The following is a 25,335-nucleotide window of genomic DNA, read 5'->3' on the forward strand; positions in this document are numbered from 1 at the left end:
CTCCAAAACACCGCTCTGAAGTTTGCGGTTGTGCAGTTAGGTGAGACGCAGGCAGATTTTCTTGATAATTAACCAGGCCTCCATTGACTTTGTTAATGCTATCCTAGGTATTTTTTTAAAAAGAGGGATTAGCTGATGTGGGAGAGGCTAATTAAGAGAGAAAAAGAAATTGAAGAAAAATTGAAGTTAGGTTTTAAGGCAAGAACAGAGAAATTCCAGAAAGGATTTAGAAGCCGGAGTTTACAAGGCAACAACTAACTGAATTTTGAATAAATTGATAGTTGATTTAATTGGCCGATTATAATTTGGTAGTATATATTTAAACTGACTCTTTTATTGGTTTTAAGGTAAATTTCTTTTTAAAAAGCTCTGTGTGCCTCTTTTCTTTAAGCTTAGAGGAAAGAACAAGAAGACAGATGTAACCCCCAGATCTGAACATACACATCCACTCAAATTTTACAATTGAACCATACTTCCATCTCCCAAGGGAAAAATACTGAAAAGGAGACACTGCTGGGGCGGGGGGCACTGCATAGCACTACCACGGGACCTTCCTGTCTTTCTAGGGCATGAAAGGACATTTGGGGGAGAAACTTCTATTGGGCAACGCTGTAGATGAGCACGAATAGGTTTTACCCATTTTGAAAGTGGGAGAGAATTTGTATACTCCTTCTATGCACCCAACAGGTACCTTTAATTTACAATCATGCTACTGTGGATGGACAATTGCAACCATTTTCAGGCTACTGTACATTTCCTTTAACATTCTGATGGCAGAAAAGCACCATCCCTTATCCCTTCACATTTATTATCTTCATCAGGGTAGGATGCAGAAGTGCCAGGTAGTTTCCAAAGAGACAACCCCTGCTGTGAAGAACAGACATTCCTAGCTTAATATTGCTATGATTTCCAGCTCCCAGTGCAAAAACACAGAACTTTCATTGTCAGGAGCTACAGAGAGCGCGCGCACGCACACACACACATTAGGCACTTTGTTTTATTTTGCAAAAAAAAAAAAAAAAAAAAGAGTCTTTATATATAAACCATTTCATTCTCTCTCAAAACATTCTACAACTATACAGCTGTTTGCTCCGTCATTTGCATAGGAAATACCACAATACAAAAATAAGGTAGGGGGGAGGCAAAAGAAGCAAAACAGCAACCAATTTATGCATGTGTTTCCACGTATAAACATTTGAAGCCTTACAAAATTATTTACATCGTTTGTCAACTATTTACATTAAGAGCAACATTTCTAGCTATAACAAACAAAACTATAATTTATCAAGTATATGTAAAATTGTCTTAAAAAAAAAAAAAAAGAGTCTATCATATACCACAAATAAATAAAGACAAACAACAGTTTTAACAAAGCTAGGTTTTCCTGCAAGACCCTTTTTTGGTATTTTGATTGTCTATTCTAGCCTTTGGTTGACAGCTTAATGTTACGGCTTGTGAACTCCAGACACTTATTAGGTTGGTTTGGTTTTCTCCTGTTGTCTGGCCAAATCCTACACGGTCTAACCTCTTCTTTGGCCCTTCATCTACTATTTCAAGGCTGAGCACGGTGGATCAAAGTCATTGTTAGCATAAAAGGGCACCACTTCATTGACTTGAGTGGAGTTTCAGCTACTTTTGTCAGCAGTAAATTTTCCCCTGCATGTGTCAATCTGAACAGTGGATTAACTAAACTGCACTGTAATTTTAAATGAAATTACTGTATCCTTTACCTTCTAGTAAATTACATGCAATATCCATGTGAAACTAGATCATACTGGTGCTGAACCAGCTTAACATGTCTGTATATGAAAATTGCATCCTAAATCCTTCTTTTTAAAGTGATACTAAGTTTAGCTTATAGTAAGAGGTTTAACATTCTGTGTTCTTTGTAACTATCCCCGTTATTTAAGCTTCCCACATTGACTTTACAGTTCGTTCTAGACGTTTTGCCCTTTTAAGCAATTTGAAAACAAAATCCTGCTTTGAATATTCAGTGCACACCATTTTGAGTTAACAGGTACAAAATATCTGGATGCTTAGCTCATTTCTCTTAAGAAAAATGAAGCTAAGTTGGTACTGTTTTGAGAGGTATTTAAATAACTTTTGTGTAAATGTGCCGTGTTATCAAATGTAAAACAACTGCTTTTTTCAGATGATTCTTAGAAAACTTTTGTATTAAACCTAAAAAGCTGATTTGCATATTTACAAAATCTTTGTCATAGCAAACATGCAACATACAGAACAGAATGTTTTGTTCTATGGCTGTTTATGAATTTTTCTATGTAGTTTTATCTCCACAGAACGACTTAACATTTTAAAAAACCCCACAAGTACTAAGTATGTCCAGTAAAAACCTGACAGATTACAATTCATGGCTTTTCCACTGCGTTCATTCATCTGCAGCCTCTTATTAATTTGTTTACTAAACATTGTCACAATAATGACAGTGCTTTGGTCAAAACACCGCAAGAGAAAAAAAAAAATTTATAAAGCTGCAATGTGTCAAGACATAATACTTGTAAAGAGATGAAACCTGCTGACTAAAGCCATATACATCATGAGAGCAAACAAACGACCAAACACTCTGGTATTGTGATACAGTGTCTTCCCTTTTTCTGCATAAATATACAAAATATACATTTCCAGTTTCTTTTGAGATTTCATTTAAATGGATAGCCCATACTCAAAAAATTAAACTAATTTCAGTTGTATGTCGAGAGTCAATAGGAAATTGCATAGATACAAAACAGCCTCAACGACAAGTCCAGCTTTTAGTTCTGATGCCTCTTCATGTGGAGAGCCAGGTGATCGGAGCGGGAGAAGCTGCGATTGCAGACAGCACACTGGAAGGGCTTTGCCCCCGTGTGCTTCCTGTAGTGGCGTGTTAATTCATCCGAGCGAGCAAATCTCCAGTCGCAGCCTTCCCAGGTGCACTTGTACGGTTTCTCACCTGAAAGAGAGCACAGAGAAATGAGACTGTCAGCTGTCACTCTTTGGGAGAAAATTGATGCGAGATCACGTTGAATGGCATTGCTCTTCAATTTAAAGAAGAAATAAATGACAAAACAGAAGCTGATGTTTCCCAATTACTCACAGCTCTATTCAGTATGCCCCAAACTAACAGCTCCTTTGTTTTTTTCAGCAATTTTGCTCTTGAATCTGTGATTTAATACCTCGGTAAAACCTAAGAAACTTTCAAACATACAAATTGGAGACAGCGACAGTACAGAAATGCAGAGGTAAAAAACCTGCATGAGACTGAAATAGGCTCCCTTACACTCGTCTCAATATGAGGGAGTAGGAAAAAAAGAGCAGTCTCACATGACAATCCGGCCTAGTTTGTAACTTATGCTTGCACCTTTTAAAAATGGGTAAATTAAGTTATACAGAGCTTTTTTTTAAGAGGTCTGAAATGGGAAGGAAGATTTCTAAAAAGATTCTTTTTAGTGTGCAGATCAGGTCAAGAGCTTCTGATGTGTGAAGAGAGAAGCACAGTGTGTTACAAACACAACGAGGATAGTATTTTCTAAAATGTCAGAGGCAATAAAAACTCGCAGTATCCTGGTTTGGGCTAGCTATATATAGGAGAAAGCACTTAAAAGACCAAAGCGCTCATTTTCAGAATTGAATGTCTGCAGTCAGGTGCTTAGAAAGCTGTATTTTAGAGGTGGCAAGTGTCTCCATCTCCATTTGCTGTCTCCATCAGTCTATACTGTCACAGCGGGAGCATGGGGTCTCTGAAAACTTCATGTGCTGCAGAAGCTCTGAATACAACTTTGAAATATGCAGCTAGTCTTGAATACACTGGCCCAAGCACCCAAAATATTTGCATTCATCCATTTTAGAACTATAAATGGGGTATCTTAAGCATGTCTATAATTTATAGATTTGTTTGTTGAAATTCGAGAAACATGAAGCCACTGGCCACAAAGCCAAGATGACTTCTGTGTGAAACCAGAACTTTAAGCATGTACATACACCTGCTCAGGAGCTGGTACGGACATGATGTCACCATACAAGCAAGCTTCGTATAAATAAAGAGGCTACGATTACCTATTTATAGGCTGTTGGTTGACAAAAACACCTTTCAGTTGGGAGAGTTGATTGCTATCTAAATCCTTTATACTAACTTGACCCATTTGGCAAAACCAAAAAGAAACCAGAGTTTATCAAAGCACTCGGCAGTAGCTTCATCTGGACCAGAATCAGACCAAGGCCAAGATTTCCAAAAAGTCCTTCCAAACACATCTTAAAGATCTTCTCTCTCCATTGGTCTCACACCTTTACCCTCACAGTCTCAATCCTACAGCACTGTGGAGTGGCTCCTACTTTTCCCTGTTTTACCATCACACAAGCACGCAGGAGGACAGAAGCTAGCATCCTGCTATCAGACTGTTCTGCACCAGTTATGCAGAGCACACCGTTTGAGAAGCTCAAAACCATTACTTCAGAGACACTAATTTATCATTCAGATGAAATTATGAAACCGGTTTTGTCTGGGAGTTTCTACTGCTTCTTCTGATCAACTAACTAGTAACTTTCCATCCACTGCTAAGAGCAGAATCAGCCCTTTGCTCACAATGGGGACATGACTTCATGTTGGCAGCAGTGTCACAACCAGAAGCAGACCTCTACAAGAAAAACTAACCACCCAACCACCCACCCACCTCTTTGCATAAACGACGACTGGGATTTATTGAAATCACAGTGGAAACATATCATCCTTTAAGAAAAACAAACTTAGAGCCTGGCATCACCTCTCACAAAGTTCAAAATTATTTGGTGGATGGCAAATCAGAACACAAATCATTACAGCTTTCTATCATAGCTGAATTTACTCTGCCTGATACTGATTGAAGACTGGAATGATCTAATATATAGGACTCTTTTTTTCTCCATGCAACATGTACTATAGGTTAAAACACAGATTTCATTCAAACCCAGTGCATAAAGCTTTTCTAACATCCAAGAAGCCAGTTGAGATAACACATTTGGTCTTCACAGCAGAATGACAGGAAAGATCTCTATTCAGCGAGGATCTTTTGCACTATATACATCATTTTCAATGTATTTAAACTGGGTTATTAATGCAGTCTGTAAAAGACTGTATTGCTGATCCACAGGCATATCACCAGGGAGATCTTCCGTGAACACTTAAAACACACATGCACACATGTGTTAAAACACACATGCACACATGGAGATTGCACAAAAGCATTACTCCTGCATTTGAAGTACCTTAACTTAAAGCCAGCGTATTTCTTTCTTTTTCTCCTTTCTTTCCCCTCTTCTCCCGTATTACCTTCAAACTCTTCTTTAAAAACTTTCACTTAAAACTGTCACACTAAACTCGCAATCTTGTGATCCTCCCACCCTAACTGCCCAGAGAGAGAGCATGTATATGGTCAGCCCTCTGTATACTCAAACGCTTATCCATGTTGCAGAATTACATGGGGAATGACAGAAATGGTAAAGAGGCTGGGCAAATAGTACTTATTGAACAAAAGCCTAAGAGTATCCAGACCAAACGAGACCAGAATGTGGACCAGGAGATTGAAATCACAGTTTCCAAACCTGCCACTGAGGAGGTATGAAGTATATGAAACTTCACTGTAAACTACACTGTACTGAAATAGCAGTCTCAAAGTTGTCCTGCGTAGGTGGTACCTGACTCTGTTTGAGTCCAAACAAAACTGCTGCCCCCCCATTAAAACTTTTTTCTAACCTGCGAGCAGCATCAGCAGGTGATATGAAGGCTCCTGGCATACGAACTGCCAGCAGTTGGGGCAGCGGTGAACCTTGTGCCTTGCTGGGTGCTACAGCTTCCAAGTCAACACTGAATCCAATGGCCATCAAACTCCAGGGGACCCAGCTTCCCAGAGACACTATCTAGAAACTTACACCACTGTCACAGTCATTTCAATGCATGCCACAGCCACGAATCCCCCTCCGGCAACAGCTCAGGGGAAAAGCTAGGCAGCGCCATGCAGAACGGCAAGGAGTGCTTCTCCTTGCCGGCCAACTTCTGCAGACCTGAGCTAAATGGAGCAGTGCTCAGGGGATGTGCAGAGGGGAACGAGCTGGTGCCTTACACAGATTGTTTTAACAGTGTTACTTTTATGTACTGGAAATTAAAGCCAGAACGCTGCTTTTAACCCCTGCTTTGGCCAACAGTGAGAACTGGAAAATGTATTTTTAGCGCCAATGTAGAGGCCCAGATTATTTTGAATAAATCCTAGGGGTAAAATACTGAATATCTATGTTTGTAATGCTAGTTTCCGTTGGAAAGTTCTATTTAAGAACTGAATCAATTTCAAATGTTTTCCTTTTGGGCAGGGAGGAAGGGGGGCAAGAAAAAGAAGGTGGAGATTATTTTCACTCCTTTAAAGAAAGCAGAGGAACAACTAGCTGGTAGTATTTTCTCTCTCTCAACCTATACACATGCTTTTTGTCATTTAGCAGAAATAAGAATTTGGTTTAAGTTCCTGCAGCAAGGGAAAAAGAGCCTCACGTTACTTATTTTCTGAGGTGATCCTACTCCTTTGCTATGCTGACTTTAAAGCACTGAGAAATCTGGGGCTGAAGATTTATTTTAAAAAAAGCAGGTATACACAACAAGGGACACTGAACCCTTTATCCACTGTTTTCATTGGCTACATAGTAATGTAAGATTTGTTTACTTTAATGATTGTGCGAAATACAGTAGCTGTAAAGTTTCAGAAATACTTGGTTTTCCTCCAGCAATTTAGGGCTTCTATAGGGTGTTAAACCAAGAATGCCACTGGTCATCAAATATGAAGGCAGTACGGCTTGGTTACTGGAACACGATCGTGGTATCAAACAGATATTTCACTGTAAAAGCAAGAAAACAGCTAACTCCTCCACTTCAGGGGAGCTTCCACGGGATTTGTTAGAATGTCAACACTGTTCAACTAAAACACCATGGAGGAAGCTGGTACCGATTTCCAGCCAAATAGCACACTCCAAACCTTTCTTCCCAAGCCAGAAATATTATACACAGCACTTCTGGGAAACAGAACTGCTTTCCTTTAAATTATACTTCAACAGGATAGGGATTTCATAAGTTTAATTGGATTTCTGCATAACCTCCTTCCAGTATCATTGATTTAAAATATTTTGCTAGGCTTATACATCACAAAATATATTTTTAAGTTCTTGAGCTTTTAATAGGTATCCATTCTCCAGTTTAAAAAAAAGTACATTTGTGGAGCATGAGAAACAGACTTGTACTTCAGCACAGAAATTTTAAGCCCTAATGTTTAGTTTGGAAGCTCTTTTACAGAAAGCACCTAGGAAGAGATAAGAGAGTTTAACCTGAAAGGAGACTATTTTGCTTGCAATGTGTCTGTCTGTTAAAAAAAAAATTACAATGCTGTGAGATTGCAAGGATGTCAAAAAGCTGTCTGGATATCCACATATAACATGCTAACCTAACCAGTCACTTCAACAGATAAAACTATGCCAAGGTAGATCCCAAGGTTCGGGATCCTTGTCGGTACCACAAGAGAACGGTCTGGACCCATGAGGCACACCGTGTTGGCTCTTCTCCCTTTAATTTATCTTCTTAGGATTTAGTCGTGTCAAAATGCACCGATTGCTTTCCTAACATTAATTCTAGCCACTGGCAGTGACTGTCATGGCCACGCTCCTTTGGGCAAGGTACAGTGCTACCAGTGGGGGGGCTGACGGTCATTTTGAAGACACCTTCTATCTTCAACACGCAGCCTCTGTTCAAGAAAATGTTTCTGTTTAAAATTCTGTTTGGAAAAAATGAGTCACTGAAAACCTCCATTAGTGATGAATTTCCCCATTAACAAGAAAATAAGCTTCCTTATTTCACTGAAGAGTTGTGTGACTATTTCTGCAATTCACTGCTAGGATGGCTTTCTTTAAATATACAGCTGCAAACAGCAAGGGCCAGATTTTCAAACCTAAAGTTTGGTAACTCTATTGGTATGCAGAAATCCAAATACAGGTATTACACCAGCCAATGCCTGCAACTTCTCTTATTTCCTATCAGAAATTTCTGTCAGAGCGGTGAGTTTGGAGCTTCCTTGAGGAAGAAAAAGCATCACGCGTTTCAAAGACTCCAAAAAGACAACACCCCATTACAGCTCATAAGGGTATAAAAATATAAAGACAACATCCTCCCCCCATTCTTTCCATAATTTTAATATTACTTGTGTTTATTATGGAATTATTTCTAGTGGCAAGTGTTCGGCCTTAAAAAATATTCAAGTAGGTGTGATAAAAAGGTGGTAGGCAAAGCAGAAGTTTCTGCACCATAACTGTACCAGTTATATACATAACCTATATTATGTCCACTTTTAAAACAGGTTATTATAAAGATTTATGTTGTCTCAAAGTTTTCTGGTGCACTTGCTTTCAAATTTTTCACATCTTAACATCAGTTCTCTTAGTTCCCTGACATGCTGTAGCCTCAAATTTTTAGAAAAAATAAGAACAAATGAAATGTTTTTCCTCTGTTTTAGTTTGTCTGAAATAGCTTTCCTCTAGTTCATAACATCACGGTTTTAAACTCTGGTCTCTTCCAGGCTGACTGGAACTGAAAGTGGTTGCTTGGGTGTATGTCTGCACTCATTCAAAAGTTTTTAGCTCCCAACGTTTACCTAAAATTAGACCTTCCTTCCGCCATTGACTAAGTGCTGTAGTTGTCGTTAAAAGTAGCTTGTTGGTTGGGTTTTTGCCCTTTTTTGAAACAGTGGGGTTTTTTAGAGAAAGAGCATCAAAATAAAAAAATCCCTCAGGTGTTTAAAAGCTCTTTAGTGCACTGAAATTCTCGGTTGTCCATGACGGAGATGGATCAGAGGGCTGACAGCATGCAAGGTACGTCCAGCTTATTTTGTGACAAAATAAATTTAGTCCTTGAAACATCCAGCCCACCAATGATATGAATGTATATCTTATGCTGCACATTTTTAAAAGTGATAAAGCCTCTGCCCAGTATAGTAATGGCTAGAGGGTGACCATTTAAGTACTACTTCACAATGAAACGACATTTTAAGGAATCCTGTAACAGAGAGCTGTTGCGCTTCGTAAGTCCTATCACTGATAAATCAAGGAGTATTTGATCTCTCTCTAACAAAAGCGTGAACAGGAAAAACGATAACTGACTGGTAAGCAAAGAGGACAGTCATAAGAGTTGTGCATCATTCACTTTCCGACTACAGAGGTGCAGAAGGCATTATCTTCTCAGAGCTCCCACCAGTGCTTGAAGTACTCTTATTTTGCTAAGTGTTGTCTTACGCAGTTCAAGGATTACTGGGGAATCTTGACTGGCCTGTGCAATGGTTTATTTTCTTTCTGGTGTAACATTCTGTCTTAACAGAGGTGGTCTCTCTTCAAGGAGATATGCAAACAAAGAGGAAAGGAATTTTTTTTTTAAGTAGGTTTATAAGAAATCCATGCCATCTGGGGTGCATGGCTGTGTCTACACATCCTGTGCTGAAGAACACATTTCCTCAACTATGCCTGTGGTGCAAGAACGGCTCTTTAGCTCTCACACCAATAACCCTGGCTCTTGTACAGTCAGATAAGAGGTGCTCTTAAAATGGAATTTATTAAACACGTACTGTAGACTTCCAGATTTCCATCTACCGTATGCACACACACACACAAAACCCTGAAAGCAATACATTAAAGCTATTTTAACTCAAAGCGAAGCGCTGTACACTTGCCAAAATCAAAGGTTTTAATATGTCCTTAATCAGAGTTGTTAGAGATCACCGAATATAAATAATGCAGCCTGACAGGACAGGAATGCTGCTACCAAGATACTCAGACTAAACTAGGACATTACTTAAATGTTTCTAATCTTTCACCAATGGGAGGTGCAGGTCATCTAACAAACAACAAACAACACACTACCCTGGAACCAGGAGTCAATCGTCCCAGTCAAGCTCAGAAATTAATTACAATAAGGAATGTCTAATCAAATAATGGAAAGTTTTAATCACCGGCAATTGCTGTGAATCTTGGGACTATATTAGCCTATGTAGGGCGGTCTCAAAATGAACTATATTTAAAGCCAGTCTCTTAGGTCAACAGTTTCCTTATCAGGAATCAAATATCCTGGAACTGAAGTTTAATCCTCTCAGGGAGCAATTGACAGAAACAACAGGTTTTTTTAAGCTTTCATGCTTAGAGGGACTTTCTAGGCTTTTAATCAAAAAGAAAATATTAGGCTTTTCTTTTCAGTATCTAAAATCTAACAGGAGTACCCCTCACCTGACACCTTGGAATTTAATTCCTGCTTCATAAAAATTTGCGTGCTGGATGCTGATGTGAATGACCAGCAATATTTAATTAAAATTTAGGTTTATGTTGCTAAGATTTCACCCCCTTTTGAGCAACACATTTAAACATGTCTCATTTAGGTTATGACTACAGATAAAGAACCGGATCAATTAATCCCAAGGTCTGCGATCATTCACAAAGTGTTTAAAAAAAAAAGCATTCTTTTCCCTTAAACTGTGGTTTGCACAGGAAAATAATGTACTTCCATTTCTCACAGACAACTAATGGATTTAGCAGAATTCATAAATAAAAGATACCAACATATTCTCCAGCAGCATCTAGCAACACTGCACTTTAATGCACTTTGTCAACAGTTTTATTTAACTCTCCTCCATTTTTCCTTATTGTCTCTATCAATGATGGCATTTACTGACACCTCCTTAAAGTATCATCTGTGCGGCTGACTCATCTAACAGGTTAAAGAAGCAGAATCTGCACAGAAATATTACTTAATAGCTATTTTCATGGTGCAAAGATTTTTCCAGGATGAGGTTTGCTACGTACAAAGGCGGCTGCAACCACGAGCAAGGCAGAGTCTTTTGGAGCCTCTGTTCTCCACTTGTACACCGTGAGTGAAATCCCTCACCTGAGTCTCAGGATGATTTGAGTCAACACATGTTTTCGCATGCTGCTTTTTTTCCAGCAGGAGTCCAACGACTACTTGTCTTCCCTTTTGAACAACGGGTGTCCTGAATTCCCGGGCAATTCTATATGGTACCACCTTTTTTAAAAAGCATCTGTCTACAGCTATGGTAAACTCGGAGTGCCAAGTCCTGTGGACTGCTGAAGTCTATCTCACACAACTGGTTCTAATTCTGGTGTACCATCAGAGCCTAATTCTGGATCTATTGAGGCAGAGATCTATAATAAAATAAAATGTTTAACACCTTGAGGAACCGCACAAGTCAGCAGCTGTCCCATGCCTACATAAACATTTGAAATAACTAGGGACGGTGGAAGTATTTTGAGTGCATCTCATTTTGAGAAATGCCATTTCTCTCGAGTTATCTCGGCTTCCACTTCCCATCACCAAATACAAACTAGATCTATAGATAGAGATGAAATAGTTCTGCAGTTAATGCTAGAAACTATTAATGGCAAGCCCACCATGTGACCAGTTGACATGCCTGTACAAAGACTCTGTATACGGAAAACCACCATGCAGCTGGAAAATGTTCTCAATGTGCATGCCTTGATGTGTTCAAAACAATGACAGATTTTCCTGTTAAAACCATACACAATTCTGAAGTGTGCAGCTGTTTGCAGAAATAATAGAAAAAAAAACCCACCCTGGAGCCAGCGGCTCTTCTGCAGCGTTACAGGTAGGGTACAGGTAGGGTATTCCAGGTGCCTGCATATCAAAGGCTTAACTTCCACAGTCCAAATCTTTAACGTATAAAGAGATCTAATAGGGTAAGTTACAGGACTGCTGCTTCTAAAGGATTATTTAATATATAGGTATATACTCAGATGACAGAAAAGGAACCGAATTAGGTTTATTCACAACACACAAGTAACTGCTTTTCACTGACATTTGGCACAGTTTTCAAGTTGAACATACAGCTGTTATGCCAGAGCCTTAAGGTGGTTTTACTGCTGGACAGCCTGCAATAAATGCATAACCCCCTCCCCCATTATATATCATAGTTGCACAATGCCGGTTATGAGACAAAACTTGTTCCATGACTAACAGGTAAAATTATTTTAAAAGAAAATCCCTGCTTTAAAAGGTCAAAAAAATCCAGTCCATTTTGAGAGCTGTTCCAACAGGTACTTCAGCATACTGAATCCCATTTTACCTGTTTCAGGAACAACTAATACAGAGTTAAGATACCATCCTGAAGTGTTTTAAGGTATTAAAATGTACCAGACATCTGCTCCAGAACTGCATGGAGATGGGTACAAAATGTTCTGTATCTTTGCAGCATTCCAATCTTTGTTCATGTTCAATTTTCGGGTTACCAGTTTACCAACAACTAGAATTTACTTCATAATTTACAAATGCTAAAGCATTACCTAGAGAAAGAAAAACATGTGCTTGCTTCAGCGACTGGTACAAATACATTAACTTTGCTTAGCTCTTTACGTAAATGCTGGATTCCTAATCAACGGCAAAAGCCGAGTGTAATTACATTAAATTGGAATAACTATACCAGCTTATACCACCTGACTTGGTGTAAGGTAAACACCTTGAGAACACCTAAGAAGAAAAATGTAAGGGATTTTCCTCTTGCCCATTTCCTATACTTTTATTTAAATGTAATTTATAAAGTCTGACAGTGTGTCCATATCTGAATTGAAAAAAAGACTACAGCCTACATTCCACCTATCAAAAATAACATTTCCCTTAGGTTTGCTCTCAAAAAACATCTCATAAACCCAGTGAAAGCCTTTTAGAAGAGAAAGGCTGCTAAATAAATACTGTGAAAAGGCTGAGATTTTCCAATACAAAAGGAAAACCATAAGGTCTGTCTTGACTTTTAATGGCAGACAAACTTTGCTGCAGGCTCTTTTATTTTAAGATGACAGATTGCTGAGAAGGGCGGGGACTGGTTGGGATGAGACAGAGACTGCAGCCAATTTTAAAAGGTATTGTTAAGAAACTAAGAATAAGGAGAAAACAACTTCAGTGGTCCATGATTACTAAAGAACGGGTTTAGCCAGATAAACAGGTCTGCTATCCCTGAAGGGATTTTAAAGTATATCACACACAACTTTATTAAAATGGATTACGTGACACTTGCTTTAGACTTTGAAGGTAAAAGCTTCACAAAAGTCCTTTAAAAAAAAAAATAAAAAACAAAGCTTACTAGTGCTGTATGAACTCATAGTTCTGGGGGATGGGATGCACAGAGGCACACACCCAATTTAGCCCTCGGCATCGAGCCCTTTTCTTTGGAGATCAATAGCGAGATTCCCCCGCACTCCTGCGGGAGCTCTGCAACTTCACAGGTTTCCCCGAGTTTGCACCCATTTACTTTAACATTCATTTAATCGATTTACAGTACTGGGTAAGTCAGAGATCTTGCTCGTAATACAAATTTCAACCATATGTTAAGGCAGAGATCAGAATCGGTGCTGGAAATCTTCAAGTATTAAGTGAATATTCAAGAGAGTTAAACTAATGCAAACTCTGAAATAATGCAGGTAACAGGATATGGACTCACATTCTTGCATGTAATGCACGTTTTAGACAGTTTATCCCTTCATTCACCTCCCCAGAAGACCCTTTGTATTACAGACCTGCTTAAGTTCACTAGATTTTTATCTAAAACAACATTCTTGTTTCCATGAATACATCAGCTCCTCTGACCTTTGCACATTTATCCACATTTCTAAGGTCAAATATCTATAGGTAAAAAAGTGAAGGCAACAATAAACATTAGTGACCCTAAGCAATATATATTAGCTATGTGGTACATATTTCTATGCACACGAGTATTAACTTTATAAATCCTGAAGTCATTGCTACTCAAGGTAAAAAAAAGAAATAAATTGATTTAAAAAAGAAAAAGTGTACGTTTCAAAAGCTGACTATGAAGTGTTCATTTTTAGGCTAAAGCTTTGCTTTTATCTCTCTTCCTAGTTATTGTATAATAGCAAGCGAGATATTTAAAACTGGTATTTAGTTGCTGGCTAAAGTGCGTAAGTGGAAATCACATGCTCTTAAATTTACAGATTATTTATTAGAGCAACGGGATTATACTCTCTGACATTATTCAGGTTTATAGCCTCATGAAAATATTCCTTTCTTACAAAGCTGACTGCTAATGAGTGATTATATATATGTATCAAAAATATTTTAACAGTGTTCTTGTTTAGTCTATTACTAATGCAAAGCAATAATCTTTGTATGGTTGCTTTTAATTTTTTACTGTGACTGCAACACAGATAACTCTCTCATTTATCAAAACAAAATTTCCATAGTAACATTTAGCCTGGAGATACTCAATTTCGTTACGATAATCCAACGATCTATTCAAAATAGTTGCTGAAGAGAAGGCCTTGTTCCCATAGAGATAGTGAAACGTTCTGTTAGATCATAGCTCATGCTAAGTTTTGTTTTGACTTTTTCGTTTAAACTTAGGTGAAACCCCATTACTTGAACAGCACAGCCGAAGCGCTGACAGCCTGCTTCAATAAGCGAGTTGCTTGAACTGTGACTCGTGTTTTGCTCTGAATCGAGGTCCATGCATAAAAGAGCTGGGGTTCATACTCGCTTTTAAAAACAGGAATTGCAGCCCTCTCATTTGATTTCTTTACAAAATCAGCCATGTGCTTTTCACCGATTTAGCATGACCAGTTCTGTACTAAGATCCCAGAAAAGAACTGCCCTAAATAGTTTCAGGCGTAGTATTGGTGAGCTACTGTTTTTCTCCCCATCTCCCTCTCTCCTCCTTCCCCCTGCCTCAGCAGGTGAATGCTTAGGAAGAGCATCTAGGGTGGTTCTACCTCCCAACCGCTGTCCTCTGCACACATGGCTCCTGCGCTCACACACAAGCAACACTGTCCCCAGCTCCACTCCACGCGGGCCCATGAACGGGGACTGCCTCTGTAGCTGCAGGCAGAATTTGACTGAGGTACAAAAGACAAGTGTGACACGCTGACACTTTTAATTTCCTCCATTTTAATGTCTTTCACTGACAAAAAATTGAAATTATGTCTTTTTTTAAAAAAATAAATACATAGAACCACTTGTCTTGAAAAAAAAAAATAAAGCACACAATGCTAAGGACAAAGGAAATGGAGATATCTTGGGAGTTTTCATTATGTTTCTGAAAAATGCTAAGATTAAATAATTCTAACAGGTCAAAGAGAAAGCCGAAACCAGAAAATTCTACCTATTTAGATTAATCTTGAAAACTGTACCATGTTTACTACACTCAATTCATTATTCAAGGGGAAAAAAAGGCCCCCTTTTTTTTTAACACTTTATGGCATTTAAGATTGAAAAGGAAAGTTTCCATCTGTTTTATTCTTAGCTATTTTGAGTTCTATATTATAAATGGTTTAACAAAACTGCACCAAGAATAAAACTGATTTTTCTTGTCATTGACCAAATCTTAACTTTTTCTTAGCTGAACTGCCAGCCTGAACCCACACCACTCTACAGAAAACAGGGAGAAGATGGCAGATCAAACATGCTTGCTGTCTCAGAAAATGTGAAAGCCATGAATGAAGAAGAGACAGTGGGAGAGTGAGTACATACCCGTGTGAGTTCTCAGGTGCGCTTTTAAGTGAGAAGACTTTGTATAAACTTTCGTGCAGCCTAAAACAAAACAAAACAAAAAAGCAGAGAGGCATTTCAGTAGGGAGAACAGGAATGCTCCACGTTATGTTTAAACTTCCTCACTCAGTGCAGGGGTACTATCTGGAAACATTTAAGTTTACTACCTTCTGGCACCATCATCACTTAGAAGTAAAATTTGATATAGAAAGCTCCTAGGGATATGCTGCTTTACATAGAAAAGAGAAAAATGCCTGCGTTTCTGGTAGACTTACTACCTTGTAATGTAGTATAGACCAATAGCTGCTACAATCTATGTACAGTAACACCTTCTACCTAAGTTAACAACTGAGAGGGGGAGTATATTTTTTTTAAAAGTTTCTAGAGGATTTGATCAAGCCAGACTTGGTATCATCGTTATCCAGGGCTCAGCATAACTCTTCCACTGAGCATTTACCATATGGCACACCAAACGGGTGATACACTGCTGAGAGTTATGTTGATAAAGGGGGAGATCAACCACGAGCAGCAATTTCTCTCCATGCTCGGATGGGTGTAAGCGTCTTGTATCTGGGACCATGTACTACACAGAGGCACAGTTTATAGTCTGGTCCCTCTTCCCCTTCAGCGTAGGAGAAGGAGAGCCTGGAAGGGAACAATCTGTGGACAATTTTCAGAGGTGGCTTTAACGGATTTATGTGGGCAGCTGAATCCCCTGCTCATAACAGGGAAGATACAGCCGTGGCCTTGGCTACCGGGAGCTGAAATGGTTCTTTCAGTGCCAGCAGATTCAAACTGAGCCTCTGCTCCATCCCAGGTATTGGAAAAGCGAGAGCAGGAGCTGCACTGTCACACTGAATTACATCAGAGAAGGCCTTCGTGTTTTTTTTTCTACAGATTACAAGTTTTGTAACATGGTAAAATGAGCTCAGGTGTTTAGGAGAATTACAAATGACATGAAGAAAAGGGTACATATTTTTTTAAAGAATGTGAAAGTGTGCCACACAAAATAAAAAAACAAAGAAGAGAAATTCTACTTTGACAAGAAATTACTTGCTTCTCCCTAGGTCTAGGTTACAGCTAAAGAAAACCACTTGTACCTCATCCATGACTATTCACACTTTTTTTTTATTGCAAGAGCTGGGATTTTCTGGCCCAGATTGCTTACCAGGATAGTCACAGTAGTGAATACGTCTTTTCTCCAAATCTGGGTTACTTCTCCTGTTGTATCTGACTGGTTGGATGTTCTGGGGGGTTATGGGCAGAGTCGCTGGTAAATTCGGATTGTGAATTGCCAGCTTGGAAGCTATAGTTGCGGCATATGATGGAGGAGGGGTTAAATTCTGTAGCATCTCTGCTTGTCTGTCTGGACTTCCAGGCTCTGAGCTTGGGGGCGAAGGAGGGAAATAAGTGGCCTGCTGCTGCAGAAACTGGTTTGGCATGGTGTAGGTGCAGGGGGGGATGCCCTGGAACTGTTTCATTGCAGTCTGTGGAACAGCCGAGGAGAGCGTGTTAAGGCCCGCCATGGCTGACGGCATGGAGACATTGTTAAGGGAGTCCATCACGGCTGCCTGAGTAGTAGTGTTGGGCATATCTAAATCCGGCGAGCTCAAGAGCTGATATAACTGGCCTTGCTGGGGCGTGACGGAAAGATGAACATCTGGAGTAGGAAGCTCCTGCTTGATGAAAATGTTGTTCACATCGGGAGTTTGGTGAGAGCTGAAGATGCTGGTAAACTCGGGGAGGGCCTGAGTAGGGGCGGGGGCGGGGGCAGTAGTTTCGCTCTGGTGACTGAAGATGGTGACCGGCTCTGTCTTGATGTGGGTTACACAGGGTCGCTGAGATTTGTACAGGCCAGTTCTCAGGTGGCTAATGTCGGGGAGGAACACGTTCATGTTGATGCTGTAAGGCAACCCTTCGCTGTCAGTGAAAAACTGGTCTACAACCGAGGCACTGTCTCTTCTGTACTTCTTATGTTCAGGGATGACGGGAACGGGCGGGAGCTGAGGTGCCAGGTATTTCTCCATTTCACATCTTGTCTACAAAAGCAAAACAGACCGTAATCCACATGATTTGTTACCAACTAAGAAAGATGATGGCATGCGAGTCGCGGGAGGCTTTGGAAATAAAAGGCAATACTGTTCAGCCAGCTGCAAGCTACCTACGGAGGAAGTTATAAACATTCACGCTAATGAAAACCTGTCTTTTATAATCGGCACGCTAATCAACATCATCAAGGACAAGGAGATAAAGTCATGGCACAAGTTGTTCACGCAGAGCAAGCATTAAGATCGATCTGATGTTTCAGCTTACTACAAACTTTTCATCTTTTATGCCTACAAGACAGTGTGAGGCACAGATGACAGGCGCTGTGCCTAATCTGCAGATCTCCTGCTCTGGAATTCACTGCTCTAGCAGGGTGACTGCCTATCTGTTTCACCCGCTTCTCTTTGAAATGCTTACTTTAAAAGCCACATCCTCAGCTGGCTATTTGAATGCTAATACTTCAAGTAATGTTTTTATATATATATTTTCTACACTTCCAGGATTTTTCATCCTTAAAAGAAAGGTATTTGATTAGAAATACGACACCAAAGTGTAAAGGTATAAATAATATCGAATAAAAAGAAGACGCGTTGACTGCATCAGACTACCCTTTGTGTAAAGTGTCTCTGGGATTACACTTAAAAAAAAAAAAAAAATCTATGCAGTGTATAATTGGCTCGTAGCGTGATAAACATGTCCCTGTCCATGCCTCGGTCCTAGGAGAGCTCTTTAATTACTGGGAAATCATTCTCTTAGCGTGGTGGTGTGAGGGAATCCGTGGGTGGCTGGAGCCCGATACATTACTGGTACAGTCATCGGCAAAACATTTATCACGCACTCTCCACTGGGCAAATGCTACATTCCCCCCTGCCCCGTCAAGAGAGCGCTCATACCAGAGCCGTTTAGCACCCCGCAAGAGAAAGCAGCTGACGAACTGCAACTCTGCCCGAAAGTGGATTTTAGGACCCTTCTTCAAAGACCCCCGGTAAACACCACAAACAAACAGAGCCGCCTTCCCGTCCCTTTGATCTGGATCTGCCCCGACATGCCAGGCTACTTTTTCCAGCTCTTGTTTACGAGCCGAGGGCAGCTCGCTTTGAAGGCGGGAGTTATTTATGCGTTGGGGAAGGCACCGCCGAAACGCAGCGCCCGCCGGACCGCTGCCCGCCACCGGGGGCTGCCCGGGACCCCCCGTCCCCGTCCCACCGACCGCGGGGCTGGGGCCGCGGGCAGCCCCCGCGCAGGGGGAGGCCGGCGCCTCAGAGGGGCGCCCGCCGCGGCCCACCGGGCGCCGGGAGCCGCCTCTGGAGCGAGCACCGTCCGCGGGCCGAAGCCCGGCTGCGGTCGGCGCCTTCCTGCTTTTAGCTCCTCCAGCTGTTTGCCCGTGGATCCGCTCCCAAACAGCCTCCTGGGACGGGCAGAAAGTCCCGGGAAGTCCCCCCCTCGCCCGGTGTGCCGTGTCTCCCCCCCCCCCCCCCGAACATGACTCCCTGCGTGGGCGAGAAGGACAGGCGGCCGCTCTAATTCCGCCGCCGGGCAAGTGCAAAGGCAGCAGCTGTAGCTTTCAACACACCCGCGGGGGCAGCCCTGCTCCCCCCCCCCAGCCCCGGGACGGCCCGTCAGCCGCCGCCGGAGCCCGCGCCCCGCCTCAGCGCCGGCCGCCTCAGCCGCGCCCCGGGCCGCCTCACCGCGCTCCGCCGGCGGGAAGGCGGGAGCCGTTCCCGCTCCGCGGCCCTCCGCACAGGCGGGCTGGGCGGCGGGGGCCGCTCCCCCTCACAACACACGCACACAAGCCCCGCCGCCGCCTCAGCCCCGCACCTCGGGGTCCGCTGCCGTCGCCCCGCAGCCCGGCCCCACCCAGTCCCGCCCGCCCGCCCGCTCCTCAGCGGCCGCTCCCCGGCCGGGCGGCCCCGCCGCGGGAGAGGGGCGATGGCCGGTGGGCCGTGAGGGGCGGGGGGGGTGGCCGCCGCGTACCTGCACCATCTCCTCCGCCGGCAGGGTCGCGCCGCCGCCCCCGCCGCCGCCCCCCGGGTGCTGCTGCTGCTGCTGCTGCTGCTGGGGCGGCGGCGGCTGCTGCTGCTGCTTCAGGTCCTCTCCGGGGAAGATCGCTGCCTCCCTGGCCCCCAGCACGGGCTTGAGCTGCGCGAACACCGGCTCCTCGGGCTGCTGCACGGGACCCAGGCGGGCGCTCATGGTCAGCACCCTGGTAGCCATGAGGCAGGCTGGCGGCGGCGGCGGCGGGTGCGGCGCGGACGGGCTGCCCGCCCCGGCGCAGGGCGACTGGCCCGGGGGCGGCTCCGGGCGGGCGGCGGCTACTCGTGCGCTCACTCCCCAGGAGCCCCAGCCCGAGAGCGCATCCACGCCGGTGTCGTCAGTGCCCTCCGCCTGTACCTGGCCACGGGTATCTACCCGGTGACACACGCCCGCCTCTATTTCACCCTACTCCACCCCCGGCCCCCCCCCCTACACCCCACCAAGCCCCGGCGAAGGGGGCCGGCCCTGCGGGCTGCCCTGCCTACGGGGAGCGCGGGCGGCTCCTCCCCGCGGCGCGCCCAGCCCGGGGGAGCGCGGCGGCGGCGGCGGCGGAGCGGGGTGGCCGGATCCCGGCCCCGGTCGGTCGGTCGGTCGGTCGGCAACGCGCGGCCCGCAGCCGGGCTGCCCCCCGCGGAGCGGGCTCCGGTGGGTGCCGGCGTGCCGCCCGTGGGCGCGGCGCGGCGTGGCCGGGCGGCGCGCGTGTGGCGCGCGGTGCTGGCCGCGAGGTGGAAGAGGGTTTTCAACAAGTGCGGCCGGCTGCCGAGGCCCCTCGCGTGCTCCGGCATTATTTATAGTCTTTTAAAAGAAGCGCCGCTAATGTAGGCCTTTTAAAACGGCCGTCTCTCCTACCTTTCATCTTCAAAAGGGTTTTAAAGGCAGTCATTCAAATTTATTATTTTTTGTCCCGAAGGCAACTCGCACCCGAAACCTGCTGCTAATAAATTTCAGCGCTGCAATATACATCTCCACCATACGCTCTGAAAACGCTGCTCCAGAAATAGCTCAGAGGAGGAGGAGGAGGAGGAAGGGGAGAGGGAAAGAGCGCGCGACAATTGTCTCTTTTTTCCCCATCTCGGATGAGGCAAGTTTCTATTTACTTGTTTTGAGGTGTGGTTTCGACGCAAAGCGTATTTCCCCGTAGACGCAGGACGCTGAGCCAAGCTCCCGCGTGTTTCACTGAAGCGGGAGAAAAAGGAGGGATGCCGTCCTTCCGTGCAACACCAAAGGGCTCACGTCGGAAGGGAAAAGTACAGCACGTAGCGAAGCCTTGGAAAAAACCCAAACTTTCCACCTTTCTCCTGGCCCTGCCAGCTCTGCGCTCCCGGTTTGCGGGGAGAGAGTCTGTGAATCCGCGGAAATGTTGGCAACTTCCCCCTCCCCGCATTTATCCCCTATCGTTTACAGACAGGGCTCTTCTTTTAAACGTAAAAAAGCACTTTTCTGGTCAACCTGGCAAAACTCCCCTTTGCCTTCCAGTCCGTAGCAAGTAGGATCTCTCAGAGCCTGCATACAGAAAGGTAATTACAGAACCAGGAAAGAAAGAGTTCAGCATAACATTTCTTTACACAAACTGTCTGTTTAGCAGCTTGATGCTTGTTATTACTAACGTAGATCCGGCTACTCCTGTCGGCGTAGCATTTAAAGTCATGCAGGCTAATTTCCATCCAACACTAACACGTATTTGCATTTATACAATATGCGACTTCAGTGTCCTTTTCGGAAGACTCATCGCTGGCATTTCTTTTCCTGTTCTAGCCTAGAAACAGGTGTTTTAACCAACAGATTTTAAAATCGTGTTTTGTTTTTGTGTGAATGTCCTCTACATAGCCCTAGTTTAGGGTTATGCTTCAAACTATGTTTTTTGAATGCCTTTCATGCACCCTATTTCAACCCAGTTAGGCTTTGAACCTCTGAAATGACCCTCTGAAATGACAAGTTTAGGATAAACTGCTCTGTAACAGCTTAAAAAATGCAAAACTAGTAATACTGCACTATGCTGTTGGGAAATTAATTTGGCTGTAATTCTTCGAGGTCAGGCACAATATAGGGCTAGGCAGCATCTGATGTAGAGCATATACTAGTAACTTTCAGACATTTATGTAAATTGTATGGCTGTAGTAACTGAAATGTTTCTGAGACTTGCATACTTTAATTACATGTTTTACCTCCATCTGATTAAATGAATGATAAACAGATAATTTCAAAATTGTTTTTTTGTTTTGCTTTGTTTTATATATGTACATTTATAAAGGGCCTGCTCTGGCAAACGCTTTCGTAGGTTAATTAGAACGGTATCACTGAGTAAAGCTCTGTGTATACTTAAACATTTTCAGAAGCAGCTCTGAGTGTGTTTTAATTTTTTAGAAAGGGTGTAATTAGGTCTGAACTGCAGGTAAATAAATCCAATCCCATCGCCATGTTTTTGTGCTAATGATAGGCCCGGTCCTACAGTCTTTTGTCAAGCAACAGTCAATGGAAGACTGCTAGAGACTATATAATTTTTAAAGTTTTTTTTTTTTATTTTGGCATTTCTACTGTCACTAACAATTAAACAGGCAAGTCAGATCGACTCCTGCTCCTGCTCAGGTTCGCTGCTTATCTGACCTACGGAGTGGTGCACTATTTAGCTTACAGATAGTCTAAATGCATATCTATATCCAGACAGAAAAATTACTTGATAGCCCATTTTAAGAATTTCCATTGTTACTAGATTTTATACTTCTTTGAACAAATCATTTTTATTTACAAATTTAAAGTCAGTAATAAGCTGCCAGCTAACATAATCTCCTAAATTAAATTGAAACGAGAGTTTGTTCAGAATTAATCATCAGAAAAAAAATACAAGTTTACAGTTATAATAATTTTGGAACGTTTCTGTTTCTTCACTGATTTTGCAGATAGAGTTAGAAGTGAGTTTACACCTTAACAGACAAATTTGCAGCAGAAAACCAAGTACGCTCTTTTAAACCCAGCACAGTTCTGTTTGTGTAAGACATTCGTCAGACGCGTTCAGCAGTTACGGTAAGTGATTGTTCCTCTGCAACACAGTTCCCTGAGCATCTTATAAAAATGACAACTCAAGTTCTTTAGTTACTGTCCCACAGAGCAAAGAAGGAGAAATGAAATGTTGAGTGGTAAGCACCTAGAGCTGGGTTTGTGAAAGACACCTTTCAGCGTCTTTGGTCACTGATAAGAGAAGCGCAACACTCTCTGTGCTCGAAGAGCATTACCAGGTTCCATGAAAAAGGGTTAAACTTTCTGAAACTATGTAAATGCTGCAGGTTCTGAGCGGGCAAGGATCCAGGCTTTCTGAATGAGTGTAGACTCAATTACTTTGAACTCTCTTGTTCTGTGCATTCCTCTTCGCTTAGTAGTGCTATACCCATTAGGGGAGACAGGAGAAAACAAGAACAAATGTCAAGTCCCAGGCGGTCGGGAGCTTGGCGGTGGTGGAGCACAGCACTGCCTTGTGGGAGAGGGGTTGGGAGCAAAGGAGTTCAGGATGGGTGGGAGGGGGGACGGGATGGAGACAGGCTCCCTGGTTTCCGAACTCAGCGGCTCCGCCAGACATACCTCTTAGGGAAGGTACTTGTGTTCCACTGTCCTGATGGGGAGGAGAAGGGCCAGAGTTGGTGGGCGCCTGCACGCGCGTTGTTTGGAGGGGTGAGGAAGGAGTGGAAAGATGTGGACAAGCTGTTTCATCATGATGAGGTGAGGGAAACCTGAGGACCTCAGCTGAACTGAGCCAGGCTTGAAGCCACAGGAAGATGTCTGGTGGTAATTTCAGGAGCTTTTAGCACAGTCAGAGGCCTCTTCTGAGTCAGCAAATGCCCACCTGATTTTTTCATGTAAACTTACTAGAGAAGTGGAAATAAACTTTCTTCTTGCAAAATCAGTAGCCGTCTGTTCTTTTGGCCACCCATTAGACTCCATCTCCCCTAGGGAATAAATGGTTTCTTTTCTTACTTTTGACTTTCAAAAGAGAGCCAGTGCGATCCTTTTACCTCAAGAAAGTCATTATTTTTCTCAGTCTAACTTTCCAGTGAAAACAGGATTGCACTAGGCACGAGGTACCATCTTAACTCATGACAGGCTTTGCGAATGCCACTCGCGCTATATAATACAGCACCACCACAACGAGGAATGTAGCAGGGTGACTTTCTGTTAAAGTGAATGTGGAGAATCATGAAACGATAGTCTATTGCTGTGTACCTTTATCTGTTGCCATTTCAGGATTAGCTTACAGAGGTGTTCCCTTCGCTTATGCAAAGGCAAGCCCGGTTCCCATTTTTTATTTCACTTTACCAAAAATACTGTGATAGACCCTACAGAGAGAAGGATATTCTTCCTGAAATAAATGGCACTCCCTAAGTAGTTCAGCCTGGCATTTTGAGTAAAAATACACTTCATCTTGACTTCTTTCCCCTCTTAACATTTCAGTAGTCATCCAGTTCCACCTTTCTGCGCTGGTGTGCAAAGTCTTACCATCAGGAAAATACCTCTAGTTCCCCTTGGTCAAGGCTTTGTTGTGAAGCATGTACAGAAAGCGAGTTTTCGTTTTGCCAACCTCCCTGTATACCCTAGGACAGTTGCGTAAAACCTTCCCGTTCCCAGTGGAGTCCCTCGGGATTTCTGTGCCACGCTGCTGGGGGTGAAGAGCGTACCTTCCTGAACCAGCGTGGCATTTCTTGTTGCTGGAATTGAATTGGCACATCATGTCAGGTAGAAACCTCCTCAACAGAGTGACTCTAGCATCAGAGAACTGGATTTGACAGTTTTTTAGAATATAAAGATACAAAACCTGCAAAACAGTCAATTCCTCTATTCTACAGGACAAGGGAGAGTCACCATTGCAAAGCCTGGTACAGACTTTATAAAATGAGTGGTGTACGCAAGCTTCAATTTTGCAGATTTAAAAATGAGGCAAAACTTTTAAAGTTATGTTTGAAGCTTGCTAAGATTACTAAAAGCACCCAGATGCAGTTGTACTTGTGGTTTGTTTTTATCCTTTAGCTAAACATATTTTTCTTCCACTGTAAGATGAGTAAGTTAGAATAGCAGTGAAGGTTTGTGACAACTAAACGAAGGTATGTAAACTTACCCACAAATAACCTTTGAAAAAATTTTTGCAGCAACAGGTAAAGATCCTACCTTGTCTGCATTTTCTGTGTTTTGACCTGACCGAGTCAGTCTGCACTGTATAAAGCCTAATTACAGATTAATTATATAAATCTGTCTATGCAGAGATCTGTTCAAGTATTTTCCCTCAAGTTTAACTTGAGCATGTGTGTATACACTTGCATGCATCAGTCTGATTTGCTATTTATCAAGGCCAGTGCTGACTTGGCGGAACAGATGCTTCAAGATGGAAACTTCAACTGCTCATTACTTGAATTCTTGGATTAAGAATCATCAACCTGTCTGGAGGAAACAAGACATCTTACTCAGTAGCTGAACCCAATCTTTACTCGGATTTTAAGGAGTCTTAGTAACTTTAGGTAACAAACAGCCTCGTATTTCTCGGCTTCAGGTACGTTTCAAGTATTTTCAGCCCACCTGAGAAAAGCAAGTACAGAAAAGCCTTTTGTTGTTTCCAGTCCCATTTTTTTGACCTCTATAGTTTTAATGTATATCTGAACTGGAGGCTGTTTATTACAACAGGGCTTTTTGAGAACAACAGGTCACTGACC

The 25,335-nt window shown here is 42.8% G+C and overlaps 1 protein-coding gene across 1 annotated transcript; it reads right to left on the reverse strand.

The window, feature by feature from the left end:
- Window positions 1-985: 985 nt before the first annotated feature.
- KLF5 (Kruppel like factor 5) lies at window positions 986-20,032 on the reverse strand. Its single transcript, XM_030036448.1, has 4 exons — window positions 19,586-20,032; window positions 16,734-17,604; window positions 15,548-15,607; window positions 986-2,950 (listed from the first exon to the last, which is right to left on the reverse strand). The coding sequence occupies exons 1-4, from the start codon at window positions 19,823-19,825 to the stop codon at window positions 2,772-2,774; spliced, it is 1,350 nt and encodes a 449-aa protein (XP_029892308.1). The 5' UTR covers window positions 19,826-20,032; the 3' UTR covers window positions 986-2,771.
- Between the last annotated feature and the right edge of the window lie 5,303 nt (window positions 20,033-25,335).

This window comes from Aquila chrysaetos, chromosome 14, assembly GCF_900496995.4.
Source record: "Aquila chrysaetos chrysaetos chromosome 14, bAquChr1.4, whole genome shotgun sequence".
NCBI lineage: Eukaryota > Metazoa > Chordata > Aves > Accipitriformes > Accipitridae > Aquila > Aquila chrysaetos.